The sequence below is a fragment of the Jaculus jaculus genome, chromosome 7 (assembly GCF_020740685.1).
Source record: "Jaculus jaculus isolate mJacJac1 chromosome 7, mJacJac1.mat.Y.cur, whole genome shotgun sequence".
NCBI classification, from domain to species: domain Eukaryota; kingdom Metazoa; phylum Chordata; class Mammalia; order Rodentia; family Dipodidae; genus Jaculus; species Jaculus jaculus.
This window is the reverse complement of record NC_059108.1, coordinates 80,789,882-80,808,736: the sequence shown is the minus strand read 5'-3', so window position 1 is coordinate 80,808,736 and position 18,855 is coordinate 80,789,882. Positions and strand designations below refer to the sequence as shown.

The 18,855-nt window shown below is 42.8% G+C and overlaps 1 protein-coding gene and 1 non-coding gene across 4 annotated transcripts in view; both read right to left on the bottom strand.

The window, feature by feature from the left end:
* The window catches only part of Ap4s1 (adaptor related protein complex 4 subunit sigma 1), a 67,409-nt gene that overhangs the window by 8,940 nt on the left and 39,614 nt on the right, over positions 1-18,855 (bottom strand). For 2 of the 3 annotated variants that reach the window (XM_045154189.1, XM_045154190.1), the window contains exons 4-5: positions 15,530-15,598; positions 2,086-2,097 (exon numbers count right to left, since the gene is read on the bottom strand). In XM_045154189.1, the coding sequence (XP_045010124.1) occupies positions 2,086-2,097; positions 15,530-15,598 (81 nt within the window). The remainder of the gene's footprint in view (positions 1-2,085; positions 2,098-15,529; positions 15,599-18,855) is intronic. The other variant, XM_045154191.1, reaches the window with a different exon arrangement.
* Positions 18,468-18,574, bottom strand: LOC123462444. Its single transcript, XR_006638266.1, has one exon. It is a non-coding gene; the product is annotated as a U6 spliceosomal RNA (small nuclear RNA).

The following is an 18,855-nucleotide window of genomic DNA, read 5'->3' as shown; positions in this document are numbered from 1 at the left end:
TGGCAAGTATTTCTGTTTCCAGCAGTGTCTACTAGCCCATGCTATCTTCCTTAAGATGGCTCTCAAATTTTTACTTCCCTATACAAGTTGAAATATATTTTTGAACTGCTTTAAACGACTTAGTTAAGATAGAATATTACATGTTAAACAAAATTATAGATCAGCCTAGGCTTGGCTCTCTTAAGTCAAGGGGATCATAGATTTAGGTCACTCACCACTAGAGGGTGCACACCTTTTCCTAGTTAAAGACGCTTCTAAAAACAATCTTAAAATGAATTTTATGAACATGCTGACAATTACTATCAATAGGAACAGGCAAGTGGACATTCCTCTGGATGAGTTACTTGATGCAAATATACTGACCCTGGTATCTATCTAGTTTATATATATAATCACACTTACATATAGAAACACCAATAGATATGTATTTGCACTGTTATAATTCATATATATTTGTTATCTGCTAAGCTTATGTTAAATATAAATAAAAATTTGTAACTGTTTTAGATTCAAGCCTTATGTGTTCACAAAGACTTCTTTATTACTTTCAAGTGGCAGGTAGGCAGGTAGTGTTAGGTAGAAGGAAAAAAAAAATAGCAGCTTCCCAGAGAACTCACAATCTCCTGACCTGTAGTGATCGCCATGAAGGATGTGTGTTGTCAGGGCCCCTGGGCACGTTTGTTTTGTTTTGTGGTATTTAGGATTGATCGAAGGCCTAGCGTATGCTAGGCAGTTGCCTTACCACCAAGTTACATCTCCAGAATGAGTATGAAAGTGCCAGGGCCTCTAGCCATTGCAAATGAACTCCAGATGTATGTGCCACTTTGTACATCTGGCTTTATGTGGGTATTGGGGATTTGAACCTGGGCCATCAGGCTTTGCAAGCAAGTTACTTTAACTACTGAGCCATTTCTCCAGCATGTTCCCCTTTAATCAATTTATAAAATTGTTTATTTATCTGCAAGGAGAGAGGGAAAAAAGAGACAGACAAAATAAGCATGACAGGGCCTCCAGCTGTGGCAAACTAACTCCAGATGAATGTACCATTTTGTGCATCTGGCTCTATGTAGGTACTGGGGAATAGAACCTGCATTGTTAGACTTTGCAGGCAGCAAATGCCCTAACTGCTGAGCCATCTCTCCAGCCCCATCAAACCCTTTCTTTTTCAATTATTAGAGAGAAGGCAGAAATAGAAAGAGGCAGAGAGAGAGAGAGAGTTGAACACTTTCGATTTACAAGAGAGAAAGCAAAAGGAAAGGGGGGTTTTCTGTGCTATAAAAGGAATCTAAGCCTCCAGCTTTTCCCTCTGAATGACATCTCCTGCTTATGCATGGGGTTTCTGGAGATTCATACCTGGAGACTAGAAAACCCAGTCTCTCTGAAAACACAAGCTTTCTGTTTGTGCTATAGCATTTTTTTCTTTCTTCTTTTATTTTTTGTGAGAGAAAAAAAAGAGAGAGAGAGAGAGAGAAGGAGAAAATTGGCATGCCAGGGCCTTAGCCACTGAAAATGAACTCCAGATGTGTACACATGCATCTGGCTTACATGGGCTCTAGGGGGTTGAACCTAGGTCCTTAGGCTTCACAGGCAAACAAGTTACCCACTAAGCCATCTCTCCAGCCCTGTTACTGCAATTTTGAAAAAGCCCATTCCATATGCTTAAGTGAAATTAATATATATCTGTGTTTATTAACTATGACCACCTCTCTGCCTTGCTTAGGGAGGGGGAAAGAAACAAGAAAGGAATCTTAAACCGAGTGTGATGGCTCTTGCCTTTAATCTCAGCTAAGGAAGGAAGGCTGCTGTGAATTTAGGTCAGCCTGGGCTACAAAGTGTGTTCCAAGTTAGCCTGTGCTAGAGTGAGAGGCTTCCTTAAACACAAACAAACAAAAAGAATAAACAAGATATTTTAAAGAAAATGGGCTTGTGACCGGGGGAGGGTTGCAGTCTGGATGCTTGGCATTGTTGTGGATGATTGATGTCTGGATTCAGCTAATCATTTTCCTGCTTGGAAGTACTTACCTGACTCGAACTAGATTGTGCTTTGTGACATACCATGGAAAAAAGAGTACTGAAAAAGGATACATCCAGTTCACTCTGTAAAAAAGAAAAAGAATGCACAGATGAGAAGGTGACCTTCAGATAAGATGGTGGCTCTGAGCAGTGACTGCTCAGCCACAAACCTGACAGCACCAAGAGAGGCTGCTCCTGTGTATGTAGAACCCAGGACGGGAGGTCCTGAATTGGGGAATATGCTTAAAAAAGAAAAAGAAGGAGCTGGAGAGATGGCTCAGCAGTTAAGGTGCTTGCCTGCAAAGCCCAATGATGAGGGTTTGATTCCCCAGGATCCAAATAAAGCCAGATGCTTGAAGTGGCGCATAGATCTGGAGTTTGTTTACAGTGGCTGGAGGCCCTGGTGTACCCATTCTCTGTCTCTCTTCTCTCTACTTCTCTCTCCTTGAAAATAAGTAAATATATAAAATATTATTAGAGGTCAATCTGAGTCTACATAGTGAATTCCAGGTTAGCCTGGGCTAGCGTGAAACCCTACGTCGCAAAATAAAAAAAAAAAAAATTAAGAAAGGAGAGGGAGCTGGATGTGTGGTACATATCTTTAATCCAAGCACTCAGGAGGCAGAGGTTAGGAGGACTGCTGTGAGTTTGAGGCCACCCTGAAACTACACAGTGAATTCTAGGTCACCTTGGGCTAGAGCAAGATACTACCTAAACCCCCTGCAAAGGTGTGGGCGGGGAGCTGGAGACATGGCTTAGCCATTAAGGTGCTTGCCTGCAAAGCCTAAGGACCCAGATTTGATTCCCAGAACTCATAAATAAATAAATATAGGGTTTTTGTTTATTTATTTGAGAGAGAATGGGCACATCAGGGCCTCTAGCCACTGCAAATGAACTTACAGATGCATGGGCCACCATGTGCATCTGGCTTAAGTGGGTTTAGGGAATCAAACCTGTGTCCTTAGGATTCACAGGCAAGTACCTTAACCACTAATCCATCTCTCCAGCCCAACTTTTTTCTTTTAAAGAAATCTGCAGGTTAGAGGAATACTAGAGGTCAGAAAAAAACTGGCCTTGATGATTCAATCCTGTTATCCTGGCACTTGGGAGGCTAAGACAGGAGATTCACCAAAAGTTCAAGATTACCTGGGCTATAAAGTTAGACCTTGTCTCAAACAAATCAAAACCAAAACAAAATAGCAATAAAGAAGGAAGGATGGAGAAAGAAAGGAAGAAAGAAAGAGGGATGGAGAGATGACTCAGTGGCTAAGAGCACTTCCTGTGCAAGCGTGAGGAGGCCTGAGAGACTGCTTGATTGAGTTCAAGGCCCCGAATCCACATAAATAGCAGGGAGTGGCAGATAGTCAGATGGCTTTCATAGAGTCCACATCCATGAGTTCAACCAAGCATGTATAAGTACTTGTAGGCTAGGCTGGCTTCAAACTTGCTACTTAGCTGAGGATGACCTAGAACTTCTGATCTTCCTGCCGGGATTACAGGCATGCCCCAGCACACCCAGTTCATTCATGCAGTGTCTATGCATGAACTCAGGGCTTCATGCATGCTAAGCAAGCAATGCACCAATTAAAAGCAAATGGTAAAGTGAGTTAGTCCACCTGTGAACCAATCATGTCTGTCAGAGTCCTGGAAGCCAGGGCCCTGGAAGTCCTGTCACCTCTTTCCCAGCAACACCAAACCTCACCACCTTGTGGCTGATCATTTTGCCTTTTGGTTTTGAAAATGTGATGCTGAGATGCTTTTCTTGGCCTAGACAGCGTGAAATGCAGCTCCAGATTTAAGATTTGGAAATTCTCAAAGATAAAAAATAGCCCAGAAAGAATGTTTAAAACTCACAACCCTAAAAATAAATCTTAGATGACAAGGCGCTCCCAGTGAGACAGACAGATTCTTCCTTCCTTCTCTCCTTTCTGCTACAGTTTGATCCTTTCCTGGTCATTCCTAGCACAGTTTGAGCCTGCATAATCACCTGGCTTCAGTTCTCATCTTGCCTTCTGTGGTTTATGTGGTCACCGACTCCTTAAAATTATAGCTAAAATCCACCAATGTGCTATTTATTTTTAGTTGTGGAATATAACAATAGTAATTATTTTTTTAAAAAAACTTTACCACTGATAGTTGCTAAGTTACTTTTTTTTTTTTTTCTCCCAGGTCTAAGACCTTTCTATTGCTGTTTATTAAGGGCATGGTCTCACTGTAGCTCAGGCTGACATGGAACTCATTCTGTAGTCCCAGGCTGGCCTTGAATTTATTGCTGTCCTCCTACCTCTGCCTCCCTAGTTCTGGGATTGAAGGCATATGCCGCTGTGTATCACATGCCTGGCTTTTTATTATTTATTTATTTGAGAGAGAGAAAGAGGCAGAGAGAAAGAGAGAGAGAATGGGCATGCCAGGGCCTCCAGCCACTGCAAACAAACTCCAGATGCATGCGCCCCCTTGTGCATCTGCCTTACGTGGGTCCTGGAGAGTCAAACTGAGATCCTTTGGCTTTGCAGGCAAATGCCTTAACCGCTGAGTCATCTCTCCAGCCCAACATTTTAATTTTGGGTCATTATTTTCTTCTTATGGGTGTCTCCATAAGTGGAAGCTGGGGATCACAGACCCCAACTTGTAACTCTTCTATTGTTTATTTTACTTAATTTGCTTGGGGCAGGATGGGGGGTGAGGCTCACCAACGTCTCTTGTTGCTGTAAACAAATGCCTTTCTGGCTTTTCATGGGTGGCTGAGGAACTGAACCAGGGCTGGCAGGCTTTGCAAACAATTGCCTTTAATTGCTGAACCATCTCTTCAGCCCCTGCAACTGTTCTGTCTTAATATGAGAGTGGTGGCTGTTAGATGAACAGGAGTTAGAGCTAATGTTCAATATGGTAGCCATTCACTATAACTCAGTAACTTTTCAGTTTCTCACTTAACATTAACCACATTTGAAATGCTCAAAACTCACATAGATGGCCAGTGCCTACAGGACTAGGTGGAATGGATACAGCACATTTCTATTGCTGCAGAAGATCTTATGGACAGTGCCAATTTGTGGTGCTCTCTCCATGCAATCAATACACAGACTTTAAAGACTGTCTGAATGGCCTGATCTCTTGCCTGCTTCTAGCTTTGGAGGGCACCAGTCCCTTTCTAGACAGATGATGTGTAATTTCACAGGCCAATGGCTTGGGAACAGTTCCTTCCTAGTCTATTTCTTTTTTTGTTTTGTTTTGTTTTTTTTGTTTTTTCAAAGTCGGGTCTCATTCTAGCCCAAGCTGACCTGTAATTCACTATGTAGTCTCAGACAGGCCCCAAACTCACAGCAATCCTTCTATCTCTGCTTCCTGAGTGCTGGGATTAGAAGCATACCCTGGTCCATTATTTTGTTGTGGCAAACAAACTCCAAACAGATGTGCCAGTTTGTGCATCTGGTTTTATGTAGGCTCTGGGGAATTAAACCTGAACCAGCACACTCTGTAAGCAAGAACCTTTAGTAACCATTGAGTCACTTCCCCAGACCCCTAGTCCTTCCATATAAAGGCAAAATAAAATAAATAGAATGACTATGAAAAATAATAACCTTGGACAGGGGATGTAGCTGTCTGTATAGATAAGCTTTGTTTAGATGAGCTCTGTATAGATAACCTTTGTTTGCTTGTTTCGAGGTCTCACTCCAGCCCAGGCTGACCTGGAACTTACATGTATTTTAGTTGGTAGGGTGTTTGTCTAGCATACATAAAACCCTAAGTTAAATCCTCAAGGGCTGGGGAAACAGTTTAGCGATTAAGGTGTTTGCCTGCAAGGCCTAAGGACCCCCGTTTGATTCCCTAGGATGCAAACCAGATGCACAAGGTGATGCATGCATCTGGAGTTCATTTCAGTGGCTAAAGGCCCTGGCATGCCCATTTTCTCTCTCTCTCTCTCTCTCTCTCTCTTTTTGTTTGTTTTTTAAAGGTAGGGTCTCACTCTAGCTCAGGTTGACCTGGAATTTACTATGTTGTCTCAGGGTGACCTCAAACTCAGGGTGATCCTCCTACCTCTACCTCCTAAGTGCTGGGATTAAAGGCATGTGCCACCACACCTGGCTTTTTTTCCCCCATTCTCTCTGTCTATCTGACCCCCCCAAAATAAATAAATAAAATATAAAAAATTTAAAAAATCCTCAGGGGCTATAGGGATGGCTTAACGGTTAAGGCATTTGCCTGCAAAGCCACAGGACCCAGGTTCAATTCCCCAGGACCCAAATTAGCCAGATGTACAAGGGGGTGCACATGTCTGGAGTTTGTTTGCAGTAGCTGGAGGCCCTAGAGCACCCATTCATTCTCTCTCTCTCTCCCCCTCTTTCTCTGTCAGAAAAAAAAAAAAAATCCTCGGGCTAGAGAGATTGCTTAGTGGTTAAGGCACTTGCCTGTGAAGCCAAAGGACCCATATTCGATTCTCCATGTCCCATGTAAGCCAGATGCACATGGTGGCACATGCATCATTTGTTTGTAGTAGCTAGAGGCCCTGGCATGCCCATTCTCTCTCTCTCTCTCATAAACAAACAAAAAATGAATCAGAAAAAAAATCCTCAAGACACATATGGGGGCACATGCCTGTCATACTAGCACTTGGGAGGTGGGGCCAGGAGGATTAGAAACGCAAAAGTCATCTTCAAACCAGGCATGTGCTCCCACGCCTTTAATCCCAGCACTCTGGAGACAGAGGTAGGAGGATCACAGTAAATATGAGGTCAACCTGAGATTACATAATGAATTCCAGATCAGCCCAGACTACAGTGAGATTCTACCTCAAAAAATAAATAAATAAATAAATAAATAAATAAATAAATAAATAAATAAAATAAAATAAAAAGAGAGAGAAAGAGAATGAGAGAGGAAATGAAAAAAGTCAGCATAGCTAGACTTGCTGGTCCAGGCCTATTAGCCCAATACGAAAGTTGAGGGCCAGCCTGGGATGACAAAATGAGTTCCAGGACAGCCTGAGCTAGAGTAAGATCTTACCTCAAAACAAATAAACAAAAAACAAATGTCATCCTCATCTCTACACAAAGCTCAAGGCCAGCCTGGGATAAATGAGATTGCATCTCAAAAAACAACAAAACAACGAAAAGAAAAGGTGGAGAGGCTTTTCTTTTAAGTGGCTTAAGGTAAAAATGATTCACACTACTCTCTTGACCTAGAAAACCCCACAAAAATCTTGAAAATCAAGAGGTCCAAGTCTTTGTGTTCACTACACCCACGAAACTGCACCAACCAGCAACGGCATGCATATTTGAAAGGCCACGAAGTATCTGAAAGATGTCACTTTAAAGAAGTTCTCGCAATACAATGATGCAGTCGGTAGGTGTGGGGCTGGAGACAAGAGTTGGTGGCCCAGAAGGAATGCAGAATTTTTGCTCTACATGCTTAAAATGCAGAGTAATGCTGGATTTCAGGGTTTAAATGTGCATTCTCTAGTCATTGAACAGAAAACAAAGCCCCCAAGATGACCACCATGCTGACAAGAGCTCACATTGGACTAACCCACATGTGAGCTTCCCTGTCTCATGGAAGCAATCCTTACTGAACAAACTGTTATAAAGCCAGAAGAAAAAGATACCTCCCCCCCCCAAAAAAAAGAAACAAAAACATCACATGGGAATAAATTCAGCATAAGTAAATGCAAATAAAAGTAAAAAAAAAAAAAAAAAGAATGAGCTGGGTGTGGTGACACATGCCTTTAATCCCAGCATTTGGGAGGCACAGGTAGGAGGATCACCATGAGTTCAAGGCCACCCTGAGAGTACATAGTGAATTCCAGGTCAGCCTGGGCTACAGTGAGAGCCTACCTCACCCTTCCCCCGCAAAAATTGGGCACCCTGTGAGGAAGGGAGGGAAGGAAGGAAGGGCTAGGGGATGAAAAAATAATAAGAAAAAAACGGTAGTAGAGGCCAGTAAGCTAGAGAAGGGCTGTAAGGGTGGGGCTAAAGGGAGGACTTAGGGGATGGCACTGTACACGTGTGAGTAGATGAACAGATTACTGGGGGTGGAAAGGCCTAAGTGAGCTCAGGGGAAGAGATTGAGTAAAAGAAGGGTGGGGGAGGGTTAATCAAAGTTCAAGATGTTATGAATAAGCCATATAGAAACCTACTCTTTTTGGACAATGCCACACCCAAAGGCCATAGATTGTTACTAGAAAATTTTCAGTGCCAGGGATGGGATACCTTGCAGTGAGTTGTTGGCCAGGGAGGTCCCTGATGCCCCAAAACATTACAGGCCATTGCCAAGGCTCTTGGTTTCTGACAAGGAATAGATGGTAAGACCTTATTGCTGAAGACTCCCCATGCTTGGGCTGCAAGGTCACTGATAAATCCTGCTGGAACTGAGCTGGAAATCTCCCCCTATAGACTAGCTGACAGAAAGCTGGAAAAAGCTATACTGGATGCAGCCCTATGGGAGACAGAAGTCATCATTGGTGATAAACAACAGTGGATACTGCAAGCCTCAAGTTTGGCCAGCTAGGCCAAATGAACAAATGGGTGCAATAGTGGCATGTCTGTTATGGGGGAAACCAACCACTCTCTAATTGAAGTAGAGGCCTGCTCCACGGGAGGGAATACATGCCTGGTACTACAAACCTAATCAAAAGCCTATGGTGCAAGCCAGTGTGGTGGCACATACTCTTAGCCCCAGCACTTGAGAGACAGAGGTAGGAGGATTGCCAAAAGTGTGAGGCCTTCCTTAGACTACATAGTGAATTCCAGGTCAGCTGGGGAGTTAGAGCAGACTCTACCTAAAAAACAAAACAAAACAACAACAACAAAAAGCCTATGGCAGGGTAGGTCATGAGCCCTGGGAGTAACACCTACTCTTGTCTGGCTAAATACATCTATTATGCTCACCAAACTGCCCTGTAAGCACTTCTCCTAATGTTCATACCCATATATTAATGCTACCTTCACTTTTGGTTAGAGAAGCTTCTCCTTTCAGATGGCAGTGACCACTGGGATGACCTAAAAAGCACCACAGTGCTGAGAAGTGGTGACCAGAAGAGTGTTCAACACTGAAATATCTCTATCACGCCCTTCAAGGCTCAGGGTTCATAGTGGAATAAGTGGTAGGAAGAATGTAAGAGCCAAAAAGAAGGATAGGACTACTTACAATGCACTCTTTCAGACACAAAATGTCCTGGATATTCATAACCTTGAAGTGCCTGGTACTGCCTACACAGGACCTTCATAATAGGAGGAAAAGATGATGACACCAAAATAAAACAAAAGACTAATTGAGACGGGGAGGGGATATGATGAAGAGAAGATTTGTGAAGGGGAAGGTGGGGGAGGGAATTATCATGGTTTCTTATCTATAATTATGGAAGTTGTCAATAAAAAAAGTTTTAAGAGCTGGGCATGGTGGCACACGCCTTTAATCCCAGTTCGTGGGAGGCAGAGGTAGGAGGATTGCTAAGAGTTTTAGGCCAGAGGTTGTAGGATCACCATGAGTTCCAGGCTACCCTGAAACTACATTGTGAATTCTAAGTCAGCCTGGGCTAGAGTGAGACCCTACCTCAAAAAAAAAAAAGGTTGGGGAGATGGCACAATGATTAATGGCATTTACTTGCAAAGCCTGTAGGTCTGGGTTTAATATTTAATTCCCCAGTACTCAAGTAAAACAAAATGGCACAATCTGGAGTTCATTTGCAGTGGTAAGAGGCCCTAGCATGCCCATATTTTTTCTCTCTCTGTCTCTCTCTCTCATACACACACTTTCTCAAGCAAATTAAATAATTAAAAAAAGAAAATCAGGGTTAGAGAGATGACTCAGTGGTTAAAGGTGCTTGCTTGCAACGTCTGACAGCCTGGATTCAACTCCCCAGCACCCACATCAAGTCTGACACACAAAGTGGCGCGTGCACCTGGAGTTCATTTGCAGCGACATGAGGCCCCGGCGTGCCCAGCGCCCCCGTGCGTTTTCTCTCTCTTATTTGCTTGCAAATAAATAGATATAAAAAAGAGCTAAGGATTAAGCAGACATTTTTCTTAAAAAGGTATCTGAATAGTTAGTAACCACATGAAAAGGTGCTGAAGGGGATGGAGAGATAGCTCAGTGGTTAAGGTGCTTGCCTGCAAAGTCTAATGACCTGAGTTCAATTCTTTTTGTCTCTCTTCTATCTCTCTTTGTTTGCAAGTAAGTAAATAATATATATATATAAAAGACAGGGCCTGGAGTGGTGGTGCACACCTTTAATCTCAGCACTAACTCTGAGACTACACAGGTCAGCCTGGGCTAGAGCAAGACCCTACCTTGAAAAACCAAAAAAAAGCAAAATGCTCATTGCCAGGCATGGTGGCACATGCCTTTAATCCCAGCACTCGGGAGGCAGAGGTAGGAGGATTGCCATGAGTTCAAGGCCACCCTGAGATGACAGAGTTAATAACAGGTCAGCCTGGACCAGAGTGAGACCCTACCTCGAAAAACCAAAAAAAAAAAAAGCTCATCATTATGTACTAGTGAAATGCTAATCGAACCTACAAGTGATGGGCCACTACACAGCTAACTACCTCTGGGATGTTTATAACAACAGCAGGTTAAGTATTGGTGAGGCTACGGAGACATTTCCACGCCCATCCCCTGATGCTGGGAATTTAATAATGCAGATGCTGGCAAACAGCTTGGCAGTTAAGCAACAGGTTAAATATGAAATCATCACACTGCCAGGAATCCTCCTTCTAGGAATATACCCAAGAGAAGCTGGTTTTTCTTTTGAGACCTTTAAAAAATGGTTCAGCACAAAAACAGAAAGAAAAAAAGGTTAAGGGCTGGAGGGATGGCTCTATGGCTAAGGCATTTGGCTACAAGGCCTGACGACCAGAGTTTGATTCCCCAGTACCCACATAAAGCCAGATGCACAAAGTGGTACATGCATATGGAATTCATTTGCAGGAGCTTTGAGGCCCTGGTGCACTTCTCCTCTCCTCTTCTTTCCTCCCCTCTTCTCTCTCTCTCTCTCTGTATCACTCTGCTTGCAAATAAAAATAAAATAAAAAGGTGTGGAGGTACATTGCCTTTTGTCCCAGAACATAAGAGGATGAGGTAGAAGGATTGTTTTGAGTTTGAGGCCCGAGTGAGTTCTAGGTCAGTCTGGGCTAGAGTGAGACCCTTTTACAAAACAAACAAACACAATTAAAAAAAAAAAAAAAAAGGTACATGCTGGGCATAGTGGCCTTTAATTCCAGTACTTGGGAGGCTGAAGTAGGAGGATCACTGTGAGTTCAAGGCCATCCTGAAACTACACAGTGAATTCTAAGTTGGCCTGGGCTAGATTGAGACCTTACCTCAAAAAACCAAAACCAGAAACAAACAAGATTACTAATAAAGCTGTGTGGGGTGGCACAAACCTTTAATCTCAGCACATGAAAAGCCGAGGTAAGAGGATCTTTGAGAGTTCAAGACCACCCTGAGTAACTTCCAGGTCAGCCTGGGCTAGAGTAAGACCCTAAAAACAGAGTAAATGGGCAAACTGTACTGTATACAAATTATATTTCAATAAAGTTATTAAAATAAAAAGATGTGGGCTGGAAAGATGGCTTAGTGGTTCAGGTGTTTGCCTACAAAGCCAAAGGATCCTGTCCCAGTTTGATTCTCTAGGACCCATATAAGCCAGATGTACAAGGGCGCGCATGCATCTGGAGTTTGTTTGCAGTGGTTTAAGGCCCTGGCACTATCATTCTCTCTCTCTCTCTCCCCACTTTCTCTCTCTCAAATAAAAAAATATATTTAAAAAAATGATGTTTGGAGCCAGATGTGGTAGTGCATGCCTTTAATCCCAGCATTTGAGAAGCAGAGGTAGGCAGATCACCAAGAGTTCGAGGTCACCCGGAGACTACATAGTTAATTTCAGGTCAGCCTGGACCAGAGTGAGACCCTACCTTGAAAAAAACAAACAAACAAAAAAGTTTGGAAAGGAACTCACCATAGTTGATTTCTGACCCTGAAAGGTTTGGATGGAAATGATTCTTCTCTTATTTTTTTGGACAAGATCTTTTTGTTTTTTTTAAATTTTTTTATTGTTTATTTTTTTATTTGAGAGTGACAGACAGAGAGAGAAAGAGGGAGAGAGGGAGAGAGAATGGGCGTGCCAGGGCCTCCAACCACTGCAAACGAATTCCAGATGCGTACACCCCCTTGTGCATCTGGCTAACGTGGGTCCTGGGGAATCGAGCCTCAAACCAGGGCCCTTAGGCTTCACAGGCAGGCACTTAACCGCTAAGCCATCTCTCCAGCCCTTTTTTTACTTTTTGTTTTGTTATGTTTGTCAAGGTAGGGTCTCACTCTACTCACTCTAGCTCAGGCTGACAGGGAATTCACATTGTAGTCTTAGGCTGGCCTCAAACTCATAGCAATCCTCCTACCTCTGCCTCCCAAGTGCTGGGATTAAAGGCGTGTGCCACCATGCCTGGCTTAATTGATTTTTATTTTTTAAAAAATATCTTACTTTATCTTATTTATTTGAGAAAGGCAGAGGGAGAAAGGGAGAGAATGAGTGTGCCAGAGCCTCTAGCCATTGCAAATGAACTCCAGATACATGTGCCACCTAGGATAGGCTTTCCATGTGTTCTAGGGAATCCAACCTGGGTCCTTTGGCTTTTCTGACAAATGCCTTAACACTAAGGCATCTCTGCAGCTCTTAATTTTTAAAAAAAATATTTTATTTATTTGAAAGACAGAGAGAGAGAGAGAGGCAGAGAGAAAGAGGCAGAGAGAAAGAATGTGCGCATCAGGGCCTCTAGCCACTGCAAACTCCAGAGGCATGCACAACTTTGTGCATCTCGCTTACATGGGTAGTAGGGAATTGAACCTGGATCCCTAAGCTTCACAGCAAGGGCCTTAACTGCTAAGCAATTTTTCCAGCCTGTAATTTTTTTTTTCACCCTACCACTGAGCACCACTCTTTCTTTTGTTTTTGCCTTTTTTGTTTTTTTGTTTTTTGTTTTTTTGAGGTAGGGTCTTCCTCTGGGTCAGGCTCACCTCGAATTCACTGTCGTCTCAGGTGGCCTCGAACTCACAGTGATCCTCCTACCTCTGCCTCCTGAGTGCTGGGATTAAAGGCATGTGCCACCACACCCGGCTTTTTTAAAAAAAAAATTTTATTTTATTTATTTAAGAAAGACAGAGATAAAGAAACAGAGAGAGAGAGAGAGACAGAATAGGTGCATCAGGGCCTCCAGCTACTGCAAATGAACTCCAGATGCATGCACCACTTTGTGCATCTAGCTTATGTGGGTTCTGGGGAATCAAACCTGGGCCCTTTGGTTTTGTAGGCAAGTACCTTAACCACTAAACTGTCTCACCAGCCCTATTTTATTTTTATTTATTTTACTTATTTGATAGAGAAAAAGAGAGGACAAGGGGAGAGAGAGAAAGAGAGAGAGAAAAAATGGGCACACCAGGGCCTCCAGCTGCTGCAAAAGAACTCCGGACATATGTGCCACCTTGTACATCTGGCTTATGTGAGTCCTGGGGAATCAAACCTGGGTCCTGCCAGGCGTGGTGGCACATGCCTTTAGTCCCAGCACTTGGGAGGCAGAGGTAGGTGGATCGCCATGAGTTCGGGGCTATCCTATGACTACATAGTGAATTCCAGGTCAGTCTGGACTACAGCAAGACCCTACCTCGAAAAAAAAAAAAAAAGAAAAAAAGAAAAAAAACAATCTGGGTCCTTTGGCTTTGCAGACAAGCACTTTAACTGCTAAGCCATTCCTGCAGCCCCAGCCTCACCCTTAATTTTTACTTTTTCCTTTTTTTTTTTTTTTTTTTTGGTTTTTTCGAGGTAGGGTCTCACTCTGGCTCAGGCTGACCTGGAATTCGCTATGTAGTCTCAGGGTGGCCTCGAACTCTCGGCGATCCTCCTACCTCTGCCTCCTGAGTGCTGGGATGCTGGGATTAAAGGCGTGTGCCACCACGCCCGGCTGTTTTTTTTTTTTTTTTTTTTTTTTGAGGTAGGGTCTCACTATAGACCAGGCTGACCTAGAATTCACTATGTAGTCTCAGGGTGGCCTCGAACTCACGGAAATCCCCCTACCTCTGTCTCCCGAGTGCTGAGATTAAAGGCGTGCACCACCACACCTGGCTTCACCCCTAATTAAAAAAAAATATATTTATTTATTTGTAAGAAGAGAGAGAAAGAGAGAAGGAGAGAACGGGTGTGCAGGGCCTCCAGCTGCTGCAAATGCACTCCAGACTTAGGCACCACCTTGTGCATCTGGCTTACGTGAGTCCTGGGGAATATAATCTGGGTATTTTGGCTTTGTAAGCAAGTGCCTTAACTACAAATCATCTCTGCAGTCCTAAAATCCTTTTATTTATTTATTTATTTAATTAATTTTTTTTAAGGCAGACACTCCAGTCCAAGATGACCTGGAACTCTCTGTAACACAGCCTGCCTCAAACTCATAATAATCTTCTACCTTAGCTTCCTGAACTGGGCTGACAGGTATGAGCCACTATGCTGGCCTTTGGAGAGGATCTTATACAGCCCAAGCCAGCCTCACACTCTATGTAGTGAAAGACAGAATTGAACTTCTGATCTTCCACCTCCCAAGTGCTGAGAGTAAAGCCATGCACCACCATGTGTGACTTGCTGAAGCATAGATTAATTGCTCCTGGCATTTGAAGAAAGAAAGCAGATAAAAACAGCAAGTTAGAACATAAAATTTCCTGAGAGAAGAAGAAGTACTTAGTCTTTCACAAGCAGAGTCTTTAAAAAAAAAATAAAAAGAAAAAGAACACATATTCATTTATTTATTTATTTTGGTGTTTGAAGGTAGGCTCTTACTCTGGCCCAGGCTGACCTGGAATTCACTATGTCATTTCAGGGTGGCCTTGAACTCACCGTGATCCTCCTACCTCTGCCTCCTGAGTGCTAGGATTAAAGGCATGCACCACCACGCCTGGCAAAACATATTTTTATTTATTTATTTTCAAGGACAGAGAGAGAAAGAGAATGGGCATACCAGGGCCTCCAGGCACTGCAAATGAACTCCAGACACATATGCCACCTTTTGCATCTGGCTTTACATGGGCACTGGGGAATTGAACCCTAGTCTTTAGGCTTTGCAGCCAAGCACCTTAACCCCTAAGCCATCTCTCCAACCCCCACAAGCTAATTCTTTTTTTTTTTTTTTTAAAGTTTTTTGAGGTAGCGTCTCACCCTCACACAGGCTGACCCGGAATTCACTATGTTGTTTCAGGGTGGCCTTGAACTCATGGCTATTGTCTTACCTCTGCCTCCTGCATGCTGGGACTAAAACATGCGCCCGGCTATGGGCTGATTCTTTATGAAGATCTAACACACACACAGGTTTGTAATCCTTACAGTGAGCAAGAAGGGAAGTCAATTAAATCATCATTTAAATTTAAACTTTGTGTATTAAAGCTCTATATTAACGTATGATCTTGATAAACCCAAAGTGATCCAATTTCTGGTAAATGAAGCTGAGGAAAACAAAACAGACTGCATTTTAGACATTAGACTCACCACTCTGCTGAAGTACTCATCTAAAACTTCTACAAAATTATGGATGAATTCATAAATAGCCATCTCATTCTGAAATAAAAAAAGGAAAGGCAGTTAATTTTAGCTTGGCTATTGGATAAAATAGCAATGCTCAGTTGGTTCCCAGGTTTTAGTGCATTGCTTCAGTAGCAACAGATAACTTGATGATTAAAAAATACCTACTGAGCCAGGCGTGGTGGTGCACGCCTTTAAGCCCAGCACTCAGGAGGCAGAGAGGTAGGAGGATTGTTGAGTTCGAGGCTACCCTGAGACTACAAAGTGAATTCCAGGTCAAAAAGGTGCCTACTGGAGTACCCCCCAGGGAAAGGTGAACTAAATCTGAGAATATGTAAGCACAACACAACCACATTTGTAGTTTACTGGTTTTCTTTTGGTTGGGGGGTTGAGGTAGGGTCTCACTCTAGCCCGGGCTGACCTGGAATTCACTATGGAGTCTCAGGGTGGCCTTGAACTCACGGCGATCCTCCTACCTCTGCCTCCCGAATGCTGGGATTAAAGGTGTGGGCCACCACGCTGAGCTAGTTTGCTGTTATTTTGATATGTTAGTGCATGTTTAATGTTATGACTGATGGGCAGCTATGCTTGTCTGAGCTTCCCCACTGTGTGAAGGGTAAGGACAGAGCACTGGTATTGCTAAGATAAAGAAGGAATTCTAACAAGTGTGTGTAATACTGCATGCCTGCAGTTCTGCCTACCTTGGATCTGGAAGGACTGCTTGATCTTACAAGTGTGAAACTACCCTGAATGATACAGCAAAACCCTGTCTCAAAAAAGGAAAATTAGGCCAGGTGTGGTGGCATTCTGAAACTATGTAGTGAATTCCAGGCCAGATTGAACCTAGATCATATCTCAAAAACCAAAGGTGGCACACACTTTTAATCCTAGCACTCAGGGAGGCAGAGATAGGAGGATTGCCACCCTGAGACTACACAGTGAATTCCAAACTAGCCTGGACTAGAGTAAGACCCTACCTTGAAATATAAAACAAAACAAAAAACTTTAAATACATTATATGCATGTATAAAACTGTCAATAGGGCTGGAGAGATGGCTTAGCGGTTAACTGCTTGCCTGTGAAGCCTAAGGACCAGGGTTCGAGGCTCCATTCCCCAGGACCCATGTTAGCCAGATGTACAAGGGGATACATGCGTCTGGAGTTCGTTTGCAATGGCTGGAGGCCCTGGCGTGCCCATTCTCTCTCGCTCTCTCTGCCTCTTTCTCTGTCTGTCACTTTCAAAGAAATAAATAAACATAAAACAAAAAAATAAAAAAATAGGGCTGGAGAGATGGCTTAGCGGTTAAGCGCTTGCCTGTGAAGCCTAAGGACCCCAGTTCGAGGCTCGGTTCCCCAGGTCCCACGTTAGCCAGATGCACAAGGGGGCGCACGCGTCTGGAGTTCGTTTGCAGAGGCTGGAAGCCCTGGCGCGCCCATTCTCTCTCTCTCCCTCTATCTGTCTTTCTCTCTGTGTCTGTCGCTCTCAAATAAATAAATTTAAAAAAAAAAAATAAAAATAAAAAAAAAAAAAAAAAATAAAATAAACTGTCAATAAAGAAGGTTAAAAACCAGGCATGTTGGCACATGCCTTTAATCCCGGCACTCAGGAGGCAGAGGTAGGAGGATCACCGTAGAGTTCAAGACTACCCTGAGACTCCATAGTGAATTCCAGGTCAGCCTGGGCTAGAGCATAACCCTACCTCGAAAAACAAAACAAAACAAAAGGTTAAAAAAGAAGAATGAGGGCTGGAGAGATTGCTCAGTGGTTAGAGGCACTTGCTTGTAAAGCCTAATGGCCCAAATTCAATTCCTCAGTAGACATGTAAAGCCAGATACACAAAGTGACATATTCATCTGGAGTTCATTTGCAGTGGCAGGAGGCCCAGGTGTCTTATATTCTTTCTTTTTTTTTTTCATTTTTACTTTATTTTTTTTAATTTTTATTAGCATTTTCTATGATTATTAAAAAAATATCCCATGGTAATTCCCTCCCTCCACCTACTTTCCCCTTTCAAATTCCATTCTCCATCATATTACCTCCTCATCTCAATCATTATACTTACATATATACAATATCAACCTATTAAGTACCCTCCTCCCTTCCTTTATCTTCCCTTTATGTCTCCTTTAAATTCTTTCTCTCTGTCTCTCTGCTTACAAACAAAAATTTTAAAGGAAAGAATAAACAGGGTTGAAGAGACGGCTCAGTGGTTAAAAGTACTCGTATGCAGAGTCTGACAGCCTGGGTTCAGTTCCCCAGTACCCAGATAAAGCCAGATGTACAAAGTGGTGCAGGCATCTGGGGCTCGTTTCCAAGAGGAAACCCTGGCATGACCATTCTCTCTTTTTTCTTGCTACCCAGTAAATATATTTTTTCTTTTTTCATTTTGTTTAAACAGCCAGGCATGGTGACACATGCCTTTTTTAAATTTTAATTTATTTATTACAGACAGAGAGAGAGAGAGAGAGAGAGAAAGAGAGAATGGGTACACCAGGGTCTCTAGCCACTGCAAACAAACTCCAGACGCATGCACCACCTTGTGCATCTGGTTTATGTGGGACCTGGAGAATTGAATTTGGGTCCTTTGGCTTCACAGGCAAGTGCCTTAACTGATAAGTCATCTATCCAGCCCTGTTTTTTTTTTTTTAATTCAGAATAAAAAGCAGTTTTATTATGATATAATAAAGACTAAAGCCATCAGGGAGTTGAGAGTCAAGTAGTCCCTCAAAATGACTGAGGGAAAGAAAGGAAAAGTTATAATAAATGAAATAAGTCACTTGAATTGTCAAAAGAACAGAAAGCTATATGAAATAAATATGTAGGATGCTTCTTAGATTAGATGAACAATTTATAAAGTGGAGAAACAGAGCTGGAGAGATGGTATACACACAAGCCAAAAAAAAAAAAAAACAAAACCACTTCACAAATTTGGGTGTCATCCTTGCTCAGGGGCCATGCTAATCTTCTCTCTATTGTTCCAATTTTAGTATATGTGCTGCCAAAGCAAGCACTCTTTTTGGTTTTTCGAGGTCGGGTCCTGCTCTAGCCCAGACTGACCTGGAATTCACTATGTAGTCTCAGGGTGGACTCAAACTCACAGCAAACCTCCTATCTCTGTCTCCCAAGTGCTGGGATTAAAGGTGTATGCCACCATGCTCAGCTATAAATAAATATTTTTTAAAAGGAATAAAGGGCTGGAAAGATGGCTTAGTGGTTAAGGCACTTGCCTGCAAAGCCTAAGGATCCAGGTTCGATTCTCCAGGTCCCACATAAGCCAGATACACATGGTGGT